Here is a 19,154-nt window from a genome sequence, read left to right as displayed (position 1 = left end):
TTTCCTGGAAAAAACAACAAAAGGAAACAGGGTTCATTATTTCCTCTTCTGGCGTTTTAGTTTATATTCTCTTCATCTCAAAGGAGAAGTAAACTGTGAAGAAGAAAAGTTTACCATAAAAAAAGATCTGGATTTCACCTCTTGGGAACAGAACAATGAAACAATGGCAATGCGAGAGCTTTAATAGCACAGAGCTGAGAAGTCAGGACTATGTTTGTGAATCAAGTGTGTTGAGTACAGTAGATAATTAATTCCAACAATGATAAACATCCTGAATTCTTTCAATATCCGCTGTGATATGTCACTGGAGACTTCAGGGATGGAATATCAGACAGATGCGCCGTCTGTACTGCTCATTATTACAAACATCATTAGAAGTGTGTGCTATTGTCAGTGTTGCACGTTAGATATAAAGTACTGTACATGACCTGATCAAGATCATTGCCACATGTATATATATCTCACAGTATCACCATATAATTCCCCACAGGGCCTTCTTGCCATAATTGGAGCTGCTTGGCGTATCCATTTTGGCTCATGGAAGGTTTACAAGGTGATTAAAGCAAATAGGCTCATAAAAAAAAACTAGGCAACACAGAGCAACGTGTGCTTGTAGGCTACTTACAGCCCCAGGCCGAAGCCAAATGTGATCAATGTGTCCCATAAAACTCACATTTTCTTCTCTTCATCTGAGATCAGGTGCACAATCCAATATACAACAGATTTTATAGACATAACAAAAGTTTGTCGCTCATACTTTTGAGGCAAGACTGTAAAATCTGTAATTGTATTATTGGCACCCACTGCCAAATGTTGTTATATGTGTAATATTAAGGCATCAAAGAATAAAGCATTGTGACATTTACTTGTCTGGTTTTGTGACTGGAATATTGTTTTGAGACAGTTTTACAGTGCTGGGTAATCTTAAGAGTCAGACAGCCCCTGAACACATCACTCAACTTGTTTAACAGAGCGTCTTTTTGAAGTTTTTGTCCATCGTGATTATCTTGTGTGGCAACCGAAGCTGCTCATCTTGTTAGACCCTCACAATGCTGTTTTGTTCAGTGACTGAGAGAAGCATAGTGGAATTACACTGTACAGTGTGGGGGGTTTTGTCTGTCAAGAGCAGGAAGCAAATTATGTGGATATGCTGTTATTAACAAGGGGCTGTACTTTTATCACACACACTCCAGTGGAAGTGAAAGCCCTTGACAAATCCTTTATTCCTCAGATTCCCACAAAGACAAAGGCAAGGAAATCCTGTCACTTCGAGGTATTGAACACGTTTAAAAGAAAGTGAGGAGAAGGATCTTGCTTACGCCCAGCTCTCCACCTCTTTCTGTTTCTCTGCCCCCCTCCATGTCTGTCTTCCCCTCTCTTTCTTCCTCTGTCTGTCTCCCCTGACAGCTGTCATTCTCTTCATACAATGGAGCAGGATTACTATGAAGGGACAGACTACCTCTCCCCTGTTCCAGCTGATGGAGAGAGGACAGAGGAATTCGAGTATGAGGTAAGACACGCACGACATCGCTGATAACTTCAGTCTGATAGATTAATTATTTCCGGGTAATTTTAGCTTATTGCTGATATTGTATATCAGTACATATGTTGGCAGATAAGTTTGCCAAAGATAGAGAAAAGAAATAGTGTCTCCATTGCACTGTTTGTGTACCAGACACAACTGAGAGTCAGTTGAGTAAATTGATATCTGTCAATTAAGCATGACACTAGAGCCAATTCGCTTAGCTTAGCATAAAGACTGGAACGTTCGAGACTCGTTTGTTTGTTCATCATCTGTTCACATCCGAGGAGTAACTTACTGTAACTTTTGACCAAGCAGTGACTTCTGGGAGATTGCCAAGCAACCAGTAGAAAACTCTCAAATACTTATATTCAGCGCTTGCACAGACATTTATCATTTTCAGTCCCACTCATTATCCAACTCGTATAAAAACATGAACACTGCACCATGCATCTGAATTCTACACTAATTGATCTGTATGTGCGACAATCAATGTGTTGTTGTCAAGGCTGTTGCTAGCCTATGAGTCATAGGCAAGCGCCATAGGCCGTGATCTTGGCGGCTCTTTCTGACAGAACCTGTTAATATCATCGTCTTCTCTAAAGAGCTCCACGAGGCTTACTCCTTCCTTTGTAAGGTACCAGAAATGAAAATGATGCATTCATGGCCTCCATGGTGTTGAAAGGTGCGTTCGGTAGGTGTGCTAAATGCTGAAATAATTGTGTGTGTGTGTGTGTGTACGTGGTGTGTGTGTGTGTGTGTGTGTGGTACACTTAATGCTAAAGATTTAGTACAGTTATACTCATATGTACCAACACAAACACACGCCTAACCCTTGCAACTAATAGACACACATTGAACACTGAGCAGGCTGTATTCAATGATGCTCACGAATTGGTGTAAGGGCACACACACTTTGACTCTACAGGCAGATCCCAGGGGGACGGTAGTGACAGATGATCAGCCACATTGCACCTTACTTCTCCTGGCAATGATGACATGCCTCCATGTTTTTCCATTTTTTGGGGTTTTTTTTTTCCTTACAAGGCAAAAAGTATAAAAAGCTCCAAACATTGACACTGTTACCTGAGATTTTCTTATTGTTTTCACAACTGTGGAAGAAAACACTAGCAAATTGGTCGACACTGAGCTCGATCAAAACCAATTAAAATGAGGTGTGTGTGTGTGTGTGTGTGTGTGTGTGTGTGTGTGTGTGTGTGTGTGTGTGTGTGTGTGTGTGTGGGGCAGGTTCTGGTAAGGGGAAAAAAAGAAGATGGAAACTCATTTCTTTGCTTCTGCATCTTTACTGGGGTGTAAGTAACAGAAGCAGCTGGAGAGGTGGTGTTTCTAAGGCTGTTGATCTCTGACATATACAGATATACATACAGACGCACTGATTCAACTGTGACGGGAAGAGATAACCAGACTCCGTCTCCGCTCTCTGCTCTGGTCCAATATTCTTTATTTCTGAGTCAATGCAAGCATATTGCTGGCGAGCGCTCTGAGAGGTCTGATGTATGATGATCGCTCACCCCTCCCTCTCTCTTATTTGTTTCATTTGAATTTGTTCCGAATGCTTCCACCCACTGAGCTTCAGCCGTTTCTTCACATCCTAAAGAGATTTGTGCACCCGCTCGGATCGCAGAGGCAGCAGTGTCAAATCAGAATAAATATAATATATGAAAGCCTCTCTTTATGCCTCATTGCTATTAACAAATCCTATTATACTGTGTATGCTTTGTAGCCTGCACCATTTTTTTTTATTTCATACTCAGGGGGTTAGATACCCACTAATGCAGCCCCACTTACTGTATGTCAACTGAAAACGATGCGAAGGGGATGTAGGTAAAAGCTGAAAAGCCACTTTCAGGGTCGGCCTGATCCCTCACTCCCCGCTGAAAAAGAGAAACGAGAACCAAGGAAAGACATTTCCTTAAATTACTTTTGTTAGATGAAAAAAGCACAGTGGGGGAGAGCAGTGCACCGTCACATCTCAGAGAAACCATCTAAATCTAATTCACCTTTCTAATACACCAGGACGTCGATGTTTCTCTCAGGGTAATCAACATGAGAGAGTCCCGGAGTACAGTGGCTGATGAGGAGGAGCGATGCCAGATGCCACTGAAATATGCATTCATCGTATATTGTGTATTTGTATGGTGTGTGGGCTCATGTGAAAAATCAGTTTGAATTTCAATTGTTATGATTCTGGACCTGGTAGATAAATGGCCACAGGATACGCCACATACCGCTTGTCTCCATCCAATCAAGCCGAGCGTCACAGTTATCAGCTTGTGTGGACTAACCACTGTTTTCTGTGAAACATCAAAAGACTCTTTTGAGTTTGTTTTTAATTTACCTTTTCCACCATAGAACCTATATCACTGACGATCTGTGCGCTCACAGGCACATAGGTGCTTTAATCAATATTTTTTTACACTAACAATGGATCAGATGATTGATGTTTAATGTGATGCCGAAGGTGTCACTCATAGAGGTGAACCCACAGAGAAATAGCACCCTAGTTGGCGCCTTTTTGCTCATTGTTTTGCCAGGTGTTAAAACAAATAAAGTTCCTGAATTGGTGTTTGTGAGTGTGAGTGTGAGTGTGAATATGTGTGTGTGTGTGTGTGTGTGTGTGTGTGTGTGTGTGTGTGTGTGTGTGTGTGTGTGTGTGTGTGTGTGTGTGTGTGTGTGTGCGACACATGAAATACAACTGAAGCAGGCTGGTTTGAGTAAGCAGCGTATCAAATGCCAAAACGCTGCAACGCCGTTTATAAAACTGCGAGACAGGATCACGACTGTAATAGCTTAATTTTTTGTTGCAACAGTTGCAAGGTAAACAGTGGAAATGCATATGACATCAACGTTACAGTCGTAGTAATGGAATGTGAGCTCGTGCATATTGATTGATGACGTTGTGTTGCAGTGTGGAGAAATATAACTCTGTGTTGTTGGGGTTTTTTGTTTTTTTTTGCCGGTGCCTGATGCATTGGCACCCCCACTGCGACACTAGACTGATCTCATTCAAATGAAAATTTTTCATGCAAGGCTAATGTCGGTCTGAATGCAGCCTGTCTATTTTGATTCAGTCTCACCACCACTGTTATTAACCCCGTTTTCCAGCCACAGCAGGCAGCTGTTCTCAATGAGACAGGTTTGATAAACCCACTGCTCACTATATGGGCAGCACCAAATGGCAGACTAAGTTAGCGACTAGATGGTGAACATAATGTGGCATTTAATAGCTAAAGAACTAAATATTTAACAGTTTATAGCTTGTTCTGCTTTCCCCAGTTGGCCAAAAAGTAATGCAGGTTTGAGTAACCAGGTTGCTGATGGCATTTTAAGGCAAAATTATTTCTTAAACATCATGTAAAAGAGAAAAGATTTCTGTAATTAGAAGTAAAACCCTGTTAATGCAGCTAGATTTCTGCTGGAGAAACCTGATTTTTTTTCTTCCATGCTGTATGGACATAACATATAAACTCATCTGGTACTACCATTATAGAGGATCTATGAATGGTTTATTACCAGTTTATTAATTAGCTTGTTAACACTTTATAAATCATTTATACACTGTTATAACACATTAGATAAAATGGGCAACAGTGACTTGTTGCTTGCAAAATAAATTTCCATAATCCTTGGTGAACAGGTGTGTTTTCAGCTGGTTTGTAAATGTCCAGAGACGAGGCTGCGTGAATCTCCTCCGGGAGAGAGTTCCAGAGGGCGGAGGCTGCCGCACTGAGTGCTCTGTCACCGAAAGATCGCAGGCTGGTGTAGGGGTGGAGAGCAGACCCGTGTCCGAGGACTGTCATTATCATTAGTTACTGAGCTTTCTTTGTAACCTCCATCATTAAGCTTTTTTACCTAGCAATTAACCACCATCAGCATCTTAATGGTCAAAAAGTTTCATTTGGCAAATCAAATTATAATATCAAATGACCAGATTCAGACTCTAAGGCCTTGGCAGTATTGTTTACCTTGACATGCTATCAGCAGCTTCCTCATTATAGTCACAGGTGTTGATATGACATATGCTATCAGATTGTTCTGCACACTGGATTTTAAAATGGAGATTTGCCGCCCTTTGCTGGTTGGTATCTTCTTTAGGACTTCAGCATTCCAGGTAATGTAGTTGGTAACTTTCCTTAAGGAATTAATGAGTTACAATAAGGCTCCCTTTTACCAGTTATAAATAATAGTAATTCCTTAATAAATTATGTGTTTTACATCTTACAATTAGACTTCCTTTTACCAGTTATAAACGGAAGTAAGTCATTAGTAAGATTAATGGGTAGCAAGCATTAACTTGATCTTGCCAAATAGTGAGCCTGCATCATTGTATGAAAACTGTTATAACTTGTTTATATTAGTCAATACATAATTTATAAAGTGTTAACATCCGAATGAATAAACTTATTATAAACCATTTATAAATTCTTCATAAGGGTAGTCTTACTGCAAAGTGGCACCACTCGTCTAGGTTTTTAGACGAGCACATGCTCATGAAAGAGTGCAGACAGCGAGTCCTATCTATCCGTAGCAGGATGAAAGAAAGCACCACATTTGCATCCAAAGTAATTAAAACCTAGTCAGTCTGACTAAAGTGAAAACGGACCCTGAAATAAAGAATGGGAGCTTCTACACTTCTGTAAAGATCGATTTCCACAGATGAACGCTTGACTATCTGTGAAAGTCAGTCACATTCTCAATTTAAAGCTCTCACTACAGTGTCGTCTTAAACACTTAAAATAAACCAGCCTTGATTGAAAATATGTTCAGGGGTCAAAGGTCAAGAAATTTGATTACTGGTCGGTTTTTCAGTGACCAGGGTACTGCAGTTCTTGTAAACTCATTCTCCAGTTTCCAACTATAATGTGATTTTTTTTTTTAATTTTCCCAGTAACCATTAGTTCTGTTGTGTACCTGTACCCAGTAGGGACTGACAGTCAATGTCCACCATTAATGTTCTCCACTGCAGCTCCTTCTCAGTTTAACCTTGAAGTTGGACTTAAGTCCTGCTTCACAAGCAGTGGAGCAGTGGAAGGGGATATCTTGCAGCCAATTGATTGATTATGAATGTGCATTCCCCCCCAAGATTAAGACTAAACAAATCCTGGACTCAGCGCAGGATTCTCTGTCTCTGCCCTCTCTGATGGCTAGCTTGATTGGATAAAGGAAACACAGGCCATGCCTCATAGCCAGAGTTTCACACTCAAACATCATACATTTCCTTGGATCCGTTGATGTGTATATGGCCACAACACCGTGTTAGTATCCGTTCCTTTGATTAGTTTCGGTGAGTTCTGACAACATGAGGTACTGGTAGCCATCAATGCATTTGTGACTGCCTTTTTAATTACTGGTAATCAAAGGCAATATTATTATGACAGCATCCAATGTGCTTTGATGGTGGGCGCCAATCTCCCCCCTAATCACGCAATCGCAGTCATCAATTTACTGTCATCCCTCGTCCCTGTGCCTCTCCTGCCTGAGAGGCAGAGAGCTTGGCTGGAAAATGGAGGGGGAAAAAAAAAAATTAAAACGGCAAGAGGAGGGACAGAGATTGGTGAACGTGTGTTTGATGGATCAAGAGACACCCCTCCTTTTACTGAGGAGCATGAGTGGGCGATTTTTTTTTCTACATAGTTTTCTTAAAACAAGAAACCAAAAGAACATACGGTAAAGACAAAAGAGTGACGTGCTGCACATTAAACACACACACATGCAGGTTTGACATTTCATCCAACATGCAGTAATTGTAGCAATCTATTCTCTCTGATCATTTAGCCATAGGTCTCCTGCACTATATGTAGTTAATTAGTCAGAGGTAACTTTAGGCCTGTTTCCCAGAGCCAGATAGGGATGATGTAGTGCCTGCTCACACCTCTGCTTTGCCTCGGTACTAGCGATTAATTTGTGTGGTTTATTTTTAGACAGATGTCTCCAAGACATTGCTTGTGACTTCAGTATTTCCAACAGATATCCCACTTCAACTTCTCACATCATATTAGCATGCAAGGTGTGCACCGTCTCCGCAGCTCCCATTACCTCCATGACTGCTCCGTTGAATCAGGAGACGCGCCGCTTTAATAATATTGCTAACAACAATAACGGAGGTAGCTCATTAGTAACAATTTTAACATAGTTAATGATGGATTTATGCATCTGACTTTGTTCATGTAGTCGGCACGAAAGCTTCTTCCCTCTTTCACGTTGTATCCTTACAGATCAGTCGGGGGTTTGAAGTTGTCATCGCTTCTGAGACAGTCAATTAAAGATCTGAGCTCCCCGTCAGGTGGAGGCTGTCGAGAAAAGATAAAACGACAAAGCTCGGATGTCGTTTCTCTCCAGCTCTTTTTTTTTTTTTTTTTTTAATGTCTGTGCTAACGCGTGTGCTCTGCTGAGTGTACTTGTGTGTGTAAGTACAGGGTTTGTGCAGGGACGCAGGAATTATTCTTTTGAGTATGAGAGTGAATGGGAGTGTGTATAGCCCGGCAGCAGCAGCAGCAGCACATCCCAGTCCAAAATGTATCTGTCAATGTGGGTGAAAAGCAGAGTTCGAGAAGTATATGAAGAAATTAGTGACTGGGAAGAAGGAGAAAATTGGAATTGAGCCTAAAGGTGTGTTTGTGTGTTTGTATGAGGAAATTGAAGGGGGAGGGTCATAAACAGTTTAGCAGGGGTAGCCAGAGGCACCAGGTGGTAGCTCTCTGGCAGTGGTATTGGCCTCCTCCCGTTCTTCCCCTCATCTCATCCCGCCGTGGTCAGACTTTAACCACCACCCCTCCAGACACACCATCCCCACCCGTCCTCTTCCCAAGCCTTGCCACATCTGACACGTGTAACCAGCCAACCCACACTTGTCACAGAGGAAATGAATCTGTTTCTGTGCGAGACCCCTCTGAGCCCCACCAGAGCCCTCGCCACTGCCTCATTTCTCTCTGCCCCCCTCCACCCTCCTCTCCACTCAACCACCTCACTCCTGCTGCTGAGAGTTGGTGTGTTTCTGCTCTAATGAAGACCTTGGGAGGAGAGGCCATTTCACACTTGATTCCCTCCAACACCCCTTGATATGTTTCAGCATTTGGAGATGGAGCACGGGCTTGTGCTGTTTGGTGTGTTTGGCTGCACCTCTGTTGTGGGAAACAGAGTGCAGAGTGCTTTATGTGAAAATGTGGAAATTAGAAAGTAGTGTTTGGTTGGTTTTTGATTTTAGATGGGGGGGGGACTGTGGCACGCCGCCCAAGCTCTGGGTGTGGTTAATCAAATCTCACTTTTTGTGTTTTTGTAAATATGAACTTAAATGACGGGTTCGTGGAGACACCAGGGTGCTAAGTTATGTTCCAAGAGGCTCGTGGGAAATTTGGCGACCACTGATTTGTAAGTCAATAGTTTGTTTATCTCTCCCCATGGGAAGATGAGGAATACGTTAGTGCTGCAGCAAACATGTATATCTGGTAGCACTAGCATAATTACAGTTTATTTATAGTCTAACGTTCTATAAATTGGCAGCAACTTGAAAGAAAAACACTTGAGGTCCTTTGACATTCATCAAAGCTCCACCGATCAAACTCTGCAAGCTGAGAGCGTCTTTCATGATCAAACACTTTGAGACTCAAAAACCGCACACAAGAGTTGACGATTCAAACTCAACAACAAGTTGGAATTTTTGTGAAGGAACTTGGAAGAATATTTGTTATTTGATCTTCAGTGAGGGAGATCCTTCGTGTTTGTGTAGCCATTGTCATGCATCGACGTTTTAGTTTTATGTAACTGTATGGAATTTATTTGGTGTCTCAGATCAGTGTCTGTTTTTTTCTTTAAAGGTTGGTACAGAAACAGAAACTGCATTGTTGGCAAAATAATATCACCGTAAGTTCATTTCGTTTAGTCGCTGTTCTGGAGCTCAAGGATTTTTCTTCCATGTTGGTTTTACTTTTTCAGAAAAATGGGAATTTGACCTTCCGCAATTCCATGACAACTGGTCAAACTCCATCTCCTGAAGAAGTCTATGTGATGTGATCAAAGACCCCAGAACTTCTACTAAATTGACCCCGTGGTGAGATTGTTTTGTCAACTCCTATTTCCCGGGTTAAAAAATGAGCGTTATATGTTCTCTATATCCTTAAATGTTCAGCTTGCCTTCGTTCCAGGAATGACAATGTCTGCCTGTTGCTTAGGTGGTTGACCACTTTGCCCCGGACTGAAATATGTCAACAACTATCAGATGAATTGCCAACATATTTGCAGAAATTCATGGCCCCCAGAAGGCAAACCCCAATAACTTCAGTGATCCCCTCGCATGTTTAGTGCCAGCTTGAGGTTGACATTTGTGATTCAGTGTCATCCGGTTGTTGTCGATATCTCAACAACAATTGGGTGGATTGCCAAGAAATTTGGGGCAGACATTCATGGCTCCTTCAGTACCTGTGAAACTACTGACATCCCCATCAGCTGCACTTTGTGTAGTGCTAATTAGTAAATTTTGCCATGCTAATATGCTAAACTGAACATCAGCATGTTGGCATGCCACGCATGGATGTGGACTCTGTTTTTACATTTTAGTTTTTCCCCTTTTATCTACACAGGAAGTGGAATTGTGTCGACTCAACAGCCAAGAGAAGTTGGGGTTAACTCTGTGCTACAGGACAGATGAAGAGGAGGATGTGGCCATCTATGTCAGTGAGGTGAGTGGAAAACTTGCAAGATGTGAGACTTGGATGACTCGACTAGATAGGGTTTATTTCATTCATACGAGATAGATACGAGTGCTTCTTCCAGCTTAGTTTGCCATGAGGAAACTTAAGTTTTGCAGTCGAGGTCTCTGTACACATTGAATCATCTCTCTTTTATCTTTTCCCACTTTGCCTTGCTCCTGGAGACACTGCCAAGAAAATATGCATCATACATGTAAATTCCTCTCGCTAGTTTCTTGTTTTGCCAACCACCACGGTTGCTAGCTGTTAGAAAATGAAAATAATAATACTCTTGGGGCAAAAGGTATATGCATATTCTATAAATTCTACATTTAATTTCCTAGTCTCACATTTACATATCATACAGTGCTGTAGAAACAGACAATCATCACAGCTAGGTCAGAGTGCCTGAGTAAAATGTCCAAACAGAAACTAGAAAAAACAAATTTTTGAGACTAAATCAATTGTGACATTTAATATTCATTTTCCAGTTTATGTTTCACTTTAGCATTCATGTGAGCATAGCAGGTTTCTCTACTGGGTGTAGTAATTTTAATATTAAACTCTTTTATCAAACACAAATGACATTATTGAACAGTTTGGCAATGTTCTAACTGCATGATTACACTTTCAACTGCCAACACTGAATGACTTCCAAGACAGAAAAAACAACAACAACAATGATTTCAGGTCTTGTTGTGCACCTAGTACTTCCAGTACAGCAGACATCAGCAAGCATGTCAGTCCACTTGTTGGTGGCATAGAAAGTGCCGTTCTCCATTCTGCTCAACTTTCTCTCCGATTCGTTTGAAGTTGACTAGGACCCTGCAAGGTGTTCGCTTTGAGAGCTGAGTGGAATATAAATCACTGAGGTCTGTGGCTCCTGGCAGCATCCTTAAGTGTTCGCTCTGCAAAAAAAAAAAAGTCAGGCTAAGAGGAGCCTGCTGCATTTAGATGAGGTGGCTGAATGTCACTGTATACAGGTTGTTGCATGCTCAAATAAGGTGCTGTTGTGTTGCATAAGAACAAATCAACGTGAAGTTTGGAAAAATGCAAGGTCATTTTAAAACATGCTAAATTTCTTAGATTTGTAGCTCGTGTTGAGTGGCCACATTGTTCCACTCGTTGTTGTTTAATTTGATTTCCCTTTGTTTTAATTGTCTTTCACAGCACAGTGGTTAACTAATGCAGAAGAACAAGAGCAGAAAAAGTACATTTCGTTTGTCCTCTAGTACATAGTTATTTCTATTCAGGGGGGACAGGGGCTGGAGTATATCCTAGCATGCATTGGGCAGGTCCCCTTGCATAAGTTACCAGTCCGTGGCAAAGCTGCGACAGGCACACTCATTCACACCAATGGGCAGCCAAGAGTTTACACTCCACCCCCCACCTCTTTGTTTTCCCCAGATCCATTTTCTCCCGACAGTTCAAACACAATGAGAAGAGCACAGTCCACACAAAAAATGGACCAAAGCTGAGAGTTAAATCTCCTTGCTCTGTGGCAAAACTGTAACCACAGCCATTTCACCACTAACAATGATGTCTTTAACAATTAGCAGATCCCCTATATTTCAGTTGTGGATTGTTCAGGGTGTGCGTGCTCTCCCCATAACCGCAGAAAGATTATCTTCAGTTTCCCCTCCAGGCCTCCTACCCCCATTCCTGTCTAGTGACCTCCCTCCCATTAATGAGTGGTCCTCTGTGTGGGAGTGGACTATCATGAAGATGGAGTGCCACAGAACTTCACCATCTCCAGAGATCCCACCTGATAGGAGAGAGTGAAACGAATGGCCCCAGACACCGATTGATTGGCCGATGAAAGAGTGTCCTGCCCCCTTGTTCACTAACATTACTTATAGGAGGAGCAGGTGCATCATGTATTGGGGTTGAGTTATAGGCTGTAGTTGCTATATGCAGAGGCTTGTGCTCTATCAACCTGCCAGGATATCGCAACTGAGGTGCATACAATTGAGGACTTAAATGATGACGGTGATAACCCAGTTTGTTATTTGGCTTTTTCTCACGGTCAAAATGGTTTTAAAAACTGACCAAGTTACCATGGGAAAATCATTTGACATCAATGGTCTTTCCATGGCAGCTCACCCAGTGTGTGCTGCTCACATTGTTAATAAAAGCCTAGACATGTCTAGCTGGGTGATGTTCATAATGAATTCAAACATTTTTTTCAGCTATTCCTTGATTCTCTTGAATTAAGATTGAAAGTGTTTTAGAGGCATTACATTTCTCCCTCTACCTTCACAGATCAGTCCCAACAGCATCGCTGCCAGAGATGGACGCATCCGAGAGGGGGATCGCATTTTGCAGGTACAGTGGGACACCCTCTCTCTCTCTCTCTCTCTCTCTCTCTCTCTCTCTGTCTGGCCCTGTCTACACCAGCTCTCATTTGATTCAACATAAAAAGTCTCCTTTTATTTTGTCGCACACAACCACTGTCTCCCAGCAGGAGAGCCCATTCATTTTTAATGGCAGCACATTAAAGGGGGAACTCGCCCCCGCTGTGACTGTTAGAGGGGGAGAACTGCCCCCCCTGGCTTTTTTAGTTACAGACTCAGCACCAATAGGGGTTTTTAAGAGTTCTGGTTGAGGATGGTGCTGCGCCGCAGCGCATGGCCTCCTGTGGCATAGCTGAAAGGCTAAGACTGTAATTAGCCCCTAGCTTCATCTTCAGGCCTGAGATCTGGAGGAGTTCTGCACCCCGACGAGGAGCAGCATGTTAGGCCTAAGGGCTGGACAGTGTTGCTCCTATGGGTTACGTGGGTGATTATTATTTTTGTGGAGTTGAGTTACAGCCCCCACTTTTAATGTTAAAGCTGCACAAATGGGTTTGTTCAACCACTCAGAGGCAGAGAAACATGTAGAAAATTACATTGACACAATATCTCCTTATTTAACTGTTATGATAAACCATTAACTATTTACACTTTCAGCAAAAAGACCAACATTGGTAGTTCTGTTTTGCTGATCACAAACTCCTGAGGGAAACATCTGGTTCTTCTCTGGTGTTTACTATGTTCACCATCTAGTTGCAGTTGCAGTGTACATCGGGTTTATCAGGGTTTTTTCCACTGAAAAGATACTGTATGTCTACCCATTCTAGAAATGTGATGTTTGGCAGTGGAGTTTGCAGGCCTTGACAACCCAAGCAACAAGCTGAAAGATGAGCAACACCTTTCAGATTACATATAGTCATTTAATCCATTAATCCGTTAATATGAAATATATTGATTAGTCCAGTTTTAAGATTGGCACAGGAAGATCACAGGAGCTCATTGCGACGCCACAAATTGGTAGTGTAACTATCACAGGACACTGACGATGAATGGGCGCTACAATATAAATGGCAGATGAAGGGAATTCATGAAATAATAGAAAAACAGGCTTGTTTTCTGTGCAGAAAATAAGGTTTAGTATGAACAGCAGTACACTGTGAGAGAGAGGAAAGAAGAATAAAATCCAGTAAATACTCTGCAAACAATTATTAGATGTTGGGGGCAGATGTATAAGCGCTGTTGGGAGACACCGGCAAACAATTAGACCGTGTGTTGTGTGACTGATTTACGGCAGGAGGAGGGGGGTGTGTGTTTTCGTGAGGCAGACCAGTACTCTGGCACCATTATCCAGCAGTGACAGGGCCATTAGTCTGCCTGCAAAAAGATGGACGCCCCCTGTCAGTGGCCGGTTAATTGTACAGCTAGATGTATGTACGCTGCCGGATACTTTGGTGAACACAACAGCTCCGTCGGCCCGCGGCCACTGTCCCATTCATAATCACTGCTGGGTCCTGCTTCATATTAGAGGAGCAGCAGAGAGTGTTTACAATTTCCAGAGAAAAAAAAAGGCATTATTGTGCAGTGGCACTTTTATTGTGGTACTTTGTTTATCTTAAGGGTTTTTGTATTGGGCAGGATAAAGCTGGACCTCACTGTATGTGTGTGTATGTATTATGCCTGTGTTCAAATGTTTGCATTTGTGTACACGAGACATGTTTGCTTACTCGACAGTGAGTGTGGTAATCGTGTTTGTGTGTCATCTTCAGATTAATGGCCAAGATGTACAAGACCGAGAAGAAGCAATGGCTGCCCTCTCCAACGACGAGAGTAGGAACATTGTCCTGCTGGTTGCCAGACCTGAGCTGCAGGTTAGAAACTACCACACACTTACCTCACACCGACATATCTTTAAGCCACTGACTGAAAAATCTGCTGTGGGCCTAACTTGGGTAAAGGAAGCACACAAGTTGCAAATTACAGCCCTGAGGTTTTGTCATTTACTGTATATTTGCTCAGAGTAAACCTTGGTAGTCTGGAGTAGCCAACCCTCTCCCCCGCTCCCTCCCCACCACCACAACCACTCCTAGTGGAAGATACCACAGAGACACCTCATCATGTTTTATTTTTATGTAGCGCCACTGTAATTGACTTCCAACACTAAGCCATAAAAGCTAATGGCATGCTAATGTGGAGTGAGTTCAGGCCCAAGGCCGATGGCGAATAAGCGGAAGGGACTCTGCCGCAGTGCAGATGAGCCAGGAGCGATAGTGGACTCTTTGTAATTAAATGTGTCTCTACGTAGTAAATCTGAAGTCTTCGGATATGGATCCCATTTGGCTTACATCAAGCAGACAAACAGATGATGGATGGTGTGCACTAAATAGGTCAAAGGCGGCAGTCTTATGTCCATTAAATCGTATTGGCTTGATTTTAAGATTAGAATGCATGTTTTAAAGATGAAGGGCGGTGTTTTGTTGGTTAAGAGCGAGCTAGCAGTTTCTCATTTCAAAACCATGTTGGGTTTTTTTTTTTCCCAAGAAAATCCCATTAGGAACACCCAACTGTTTATTTTGAGACACTGTGTCGCCATAAGCTTTAGGCCTTGACAAATAACACTCACCCTTTTACCTCTATATGCATTCCTTTTTCATTCACCCTTAGCTGGAGGAGGCCTGGCTGGATGATGAGCACAGTGAGTTCCTGGAGCAGCTGAAGATGGAAATGTTGGAGGAGCAGCAGAGAGAGGAGATGGAATTAGCTGCCTTGCAGGAGGAGCAGGAGAATGAACAGGTCAGACAGCAATATAACATACGCTTTGTGTGAATGGATTAGCGATAAGCTTTGGGTTTTAGAAACTCCTGGAAATAGTTTATTTTTATTTGCTCTGTTTGATATGAATAAAACAAGCAAAAACATTAGGTTTAAGTTATCGTTCCCACAGACTGACAGGCCGTAGTGCCCACTGTGTTATGTTACGTCATACCATCGCATTGACCAATAATTGCTTTGACAGTATTAGGTCATTATTCAAAGTCAATGTTAACCTTTTCCTTGAAATTACTACAGATCTAGGCAGCGGCATAGCTGGAATCAAACTCTTCATCGACTTTCCTCACAAAACTGAGTGAAAACAAGCTTTGCCCTTTGAAATATGAATACAAAATGATGATTATGAATATTTATGGCAGGGGACCGTTGAACCATTTAAATTCCAAACATTAGTAATCATAATTTAAAATTCTGTTTTTGTTGCAAGGAGAGCATACAACAAAAATCCATATAAATGGGACTTCAAAGACATGGCAGAGAGGAAACAATCCCTGAAGTAACAGAGCTGTATAACAGAGTTACGCACAGCAGCATATGTAATCCTTCAGGAGAATGCAGAACAGGGCTGCATTTCCTGAACTCTTAAATACGCGTGGCAACTTTTTTGTTGTCTTTTTGTCCTCATTCCATAATGAGGACAGTAAAACTACACTACATAAATTACAGTACATACAGTTCTATATATTACCCTGTTTGTAAATGCTGTATGTTTAATTAGCCAAAACATATTTACAAGCATGGTTGCAAAATGTTGATAAGTTAAAAACATATGCATTATGCATGTTAGTAATAAAAAAGGAAGTAAGAACAGTCTTGCAGTAAGTGCCACACCTTAATATGCTAATAAAAAATAGGATCATTAAAAGTTAGAATTGCAGTTGTACCATGTATTCATATATGAGTATTTCAGGTTGGTTTTGTTTACCTTATTCATTTCAGAGAGCAGAAGATGATAAGCCCACCTGCTCCACACTCCCTCATCATAAGGACAGTGTACTGACTATAAAAGACAGAATGGAAAGCTCAGAGCATAACGTCCTGGCACACATCCAGAGACGTCTGTCCCAGTGCCTGAGAGACAGTCGGGACACACGCTGTACCACTGGCTCCACGCGGCTAGAGGACAAAGAGGATGAGGACGATGATGAGACGGAGGGTGACCGTTTCCAGCAGCTCTTGGAGCTGAAGTGTCAAATTCGTAACAGCGGCGAGTACGACCTGTTCTACAGCCGCCGTAGCACCATTGAGTGCAGCATGGGGGAGCAGGGCGGCGTACAGCATGAGCTGCGTATGCTCAACGAGGAGCTGCGCAGCATCGAGCTTGAATGTCAGAACATCATGCAGGCCCACAAGCTTCGTAAGGGCCAGCAGTCTCCCTCAACGGGCCGCTCTGCACCCTCCACCAAAAACCAAAGCCTCCACCGTGGCGAGCCCACAAGGGGTAAGCTGGCAGACATTAATGAGAGGCTGGAGAAATCGGACAAGGACAGCTCCAGTGCCTATAACACAGCAGAGAGTTCACGCAGTACCCCTCTGGCAATGGACCGCTCCCCGGAGCACTCACTCCAGAGAATGGTCAGTCTCACCAACCAGAGGAACCTCTGCAGCAGTCTTGCCACTGGTCACTCTCTTAGCCTGAGCCCCATCCCAGCATGCCGTGCTCCAGTCCCGGGCAAGAGCAGCAGCCCTGACCACAGCAATCCTTCTGAGTCGGACCAGACACCTCAGGTTGAGGACGAGAGCAGAGGGACATTAAAGACACATGCTTGCCAGATTCCTTACTTCTCTCCATCCCACAGTTCCCAGCAAAGGCAGGCCAACATCCCAGCTCATGCCCGCCACTACCAGAGCTACATGCAGCTGATCCAGCAGCGCTCAGCTGTGGAGTACGCTCAGAGCCAGCTCAGCCTGCTAAGTGTGTGCAAAGAGCCTCAGAGGCCCATTATTGAGCCCAAGATGGAGTGGAAGGTCAAGATCCGCAGCGACGGCACCCGCTACATCACTAAGAGGCCTGTGAGAGACAAGATCCTGAGGGAGCGAGCCCTAAAGATTAAAGAAGAGCGTAGTGGGGGAATGACCACAGACGACGATGCAATGAGTGAAATGAAGATGGGAAGGTACTGGAGTAAAGAGGAAAGGAAACAGCACCTGGTCAGGGCAAAAGAACAGAGAAAAAGACGGGAGTTCATGCAGCGTAGTCGGCTGGAAAGCTTGAGGGAGAATCCTCAAAGCAGCAGCGAGGGTCGCAAGGAAGTCAGCATTATAGAGCTCAGCCACAAGAAGATGATGAAGAAACGCAACAAGAAGATCCTGGACAACTGGATGACCATCCAGGAGCTGATGACTCATGGAACTAAGGCCCCTGAGGGAGCCAAGGTGAACAATGCCTTCCTATCAGTCACTACTGTATAAAAAAAACAAACAAAAAAAAAAAACACACACATTCTACCCCATGCGGTATAATATACTTGCCTCGTTCAATGTGGCGTTTTTATGAGGACAATAGGAATATTTTTCACACTTTGTAACCCAAAAAGCATTTTGTAAAGAATTTATCAGTGGTGTCATGGCATTTTCTTCATGTTTTCCCAGTATTGTTTTTCACATCACTCTGCGGGAAAAACTTTTTTCTATGAAATTATGACTATATAATTATTTTATTACTTCGCACTAAACATGTTTATCTTTTCAAGCTTTTCAAGTCTATTTTCATATTTATGTTGTAATCACATTACTCAAGATAGTTGTATGAACATCTTAAGAAAAGTTAAGTATTTTTGGTTTGTGTATTATGTACGCTTGGCTATTGCAAAACATAATGAATCCGGCGGTCAGATCTATTTATGCTTTAAAATTGAAATCAGTAAGTCTCAGTGTCAGGCTGTCAGTGCCCAGACATGGCCAGTTTGTCCAACTAGTCAAACCACGCAGGTATCACAAAGTTATGATAGCTTCAGTCATAATACTGTATCACTTACAACTGGAAGAATGTGTTTAATCCCTAAATCCTACTGAATTTGAAATAAATTGGGAACGCCGTTTCATTGGTCAAATGTTTTTATGCTCACAGACTTGGGTCACCCAAATATGAAATTTTAATGTCTTATTGTTACTGTTATTAAATACAGAACATTGCAACAACAAATGTATTCCAGCTCTAAAAATCGAATTAAAGATGAGACTGAGTTACTCTGTTACTCTCCAGTTATCTGAAAGAGAAAAATCCCCCCTTTCAACATGTCATCTGTTTTTGGGGGAAAAACCCAAGAGGTTTCAGATTGCTGAACATGAGCAAATGTTTTTGTCAACGGATAACTTTTGCTAGTAATAGTTTTATCGTCAGCAGTTGAAAAGTACATGAAAGAATCTTTTAAAAGTTGGATACCTCATTTTACAGTGAAACTGTTCATGTGTCCTTTCTGGTATTTGTGAACTTGAGCTTCTTCCCCCACAAAGCTGCAAACAATTGAACGAGCTGCTTCACTGACAGGTGAATGGAAAAATAACTGAGACATAAAAGTCAAAATGTCATTTTATTTACCTTTTTGTTTTTTTGTTTGTTTTAGAGATTCTTAAGGGTACAAGACTGACATATCCAAAAAGAGTCCATAGGTCCTTGTTTGTCTGGTTTGCAGCTTTGGGTAAAAATATTTTATATTCAGTTTTATTTTGGCTTAATATTTTGAGTTTTTTCTACATATTCAACAACAGATGGACCTGCTCGTAGCTTTTACATACCAGTATTTTTACATAGTTTTTACTCTCCACATCCACCTTTACTCAGCATAGCCTTAACAGCAAAGACTG

The 19,154-nt window shown here is 42.2% G+C and overlaps 1 protein-coding gene across 2 annotated transcripts in view; it reads left to right on the top strand.

Annotated features, from left to right (window-relative positions):
- The window catches only part of LOC130176729 (PDZ domain-containing RING finger protein 4-like), a 117,170-nt gene extending 98,637 nt beyond the window's left edge, over positions 1-18,533 (top strand). For both annotated transcript variants that reach the window (XM_056387995.1, XM_056387996.1), the window contains 6 exons: positions 1,408-1,510; positions 10,120-10,218; positions 12,490-12,552; positions 14,285-14,386; positions 15,180-15,308; positions 16,287-18,533. In XM_056387995.1, the coding sequence (XP_056243970.1) occupies positions 1,408-1,510; positions 10,120-10,218; positions 12,490-12,552; positions 14,285-14,386; positions 15,180-15,308; positions 16,287-17,759 (1,969 nt within the window). In that variant the 3' untranslated portion in view covers positions 17,760-18,533. The remainder of the gene's footprint in view (positions 1-1,407; positions 1,511-10,119; positions 10,219-12,489; positions 12,553-14,284; positions 14,387-15,179; positions 15,309-16,286) is intronic.
- The last annotated feature ends 621 nt before the right edge of the window (positions 18,534-19,154 follow it).

Source organism: Seriola aureovittata, chromosome 10 (genome assembly GCF_021018895.1).
Source record: "Seriola aureovittata isolate HTS-2021-v1 ecotype China chromosome 10, ASM2101889v1, whole genome shotgun sequence".
Classification (NCBI taxonomy): domain Eukaryota; kingdom Metazoa; phylum Chordata; class Actinopteri; order Carangiformes; family Carangidae; genus Seriola; species Seriola aureovittata.
Note: the sequence above shows the minus strand (reverse complement) of the source record. Positions and strands in the feature narration are given on the sequence as shown.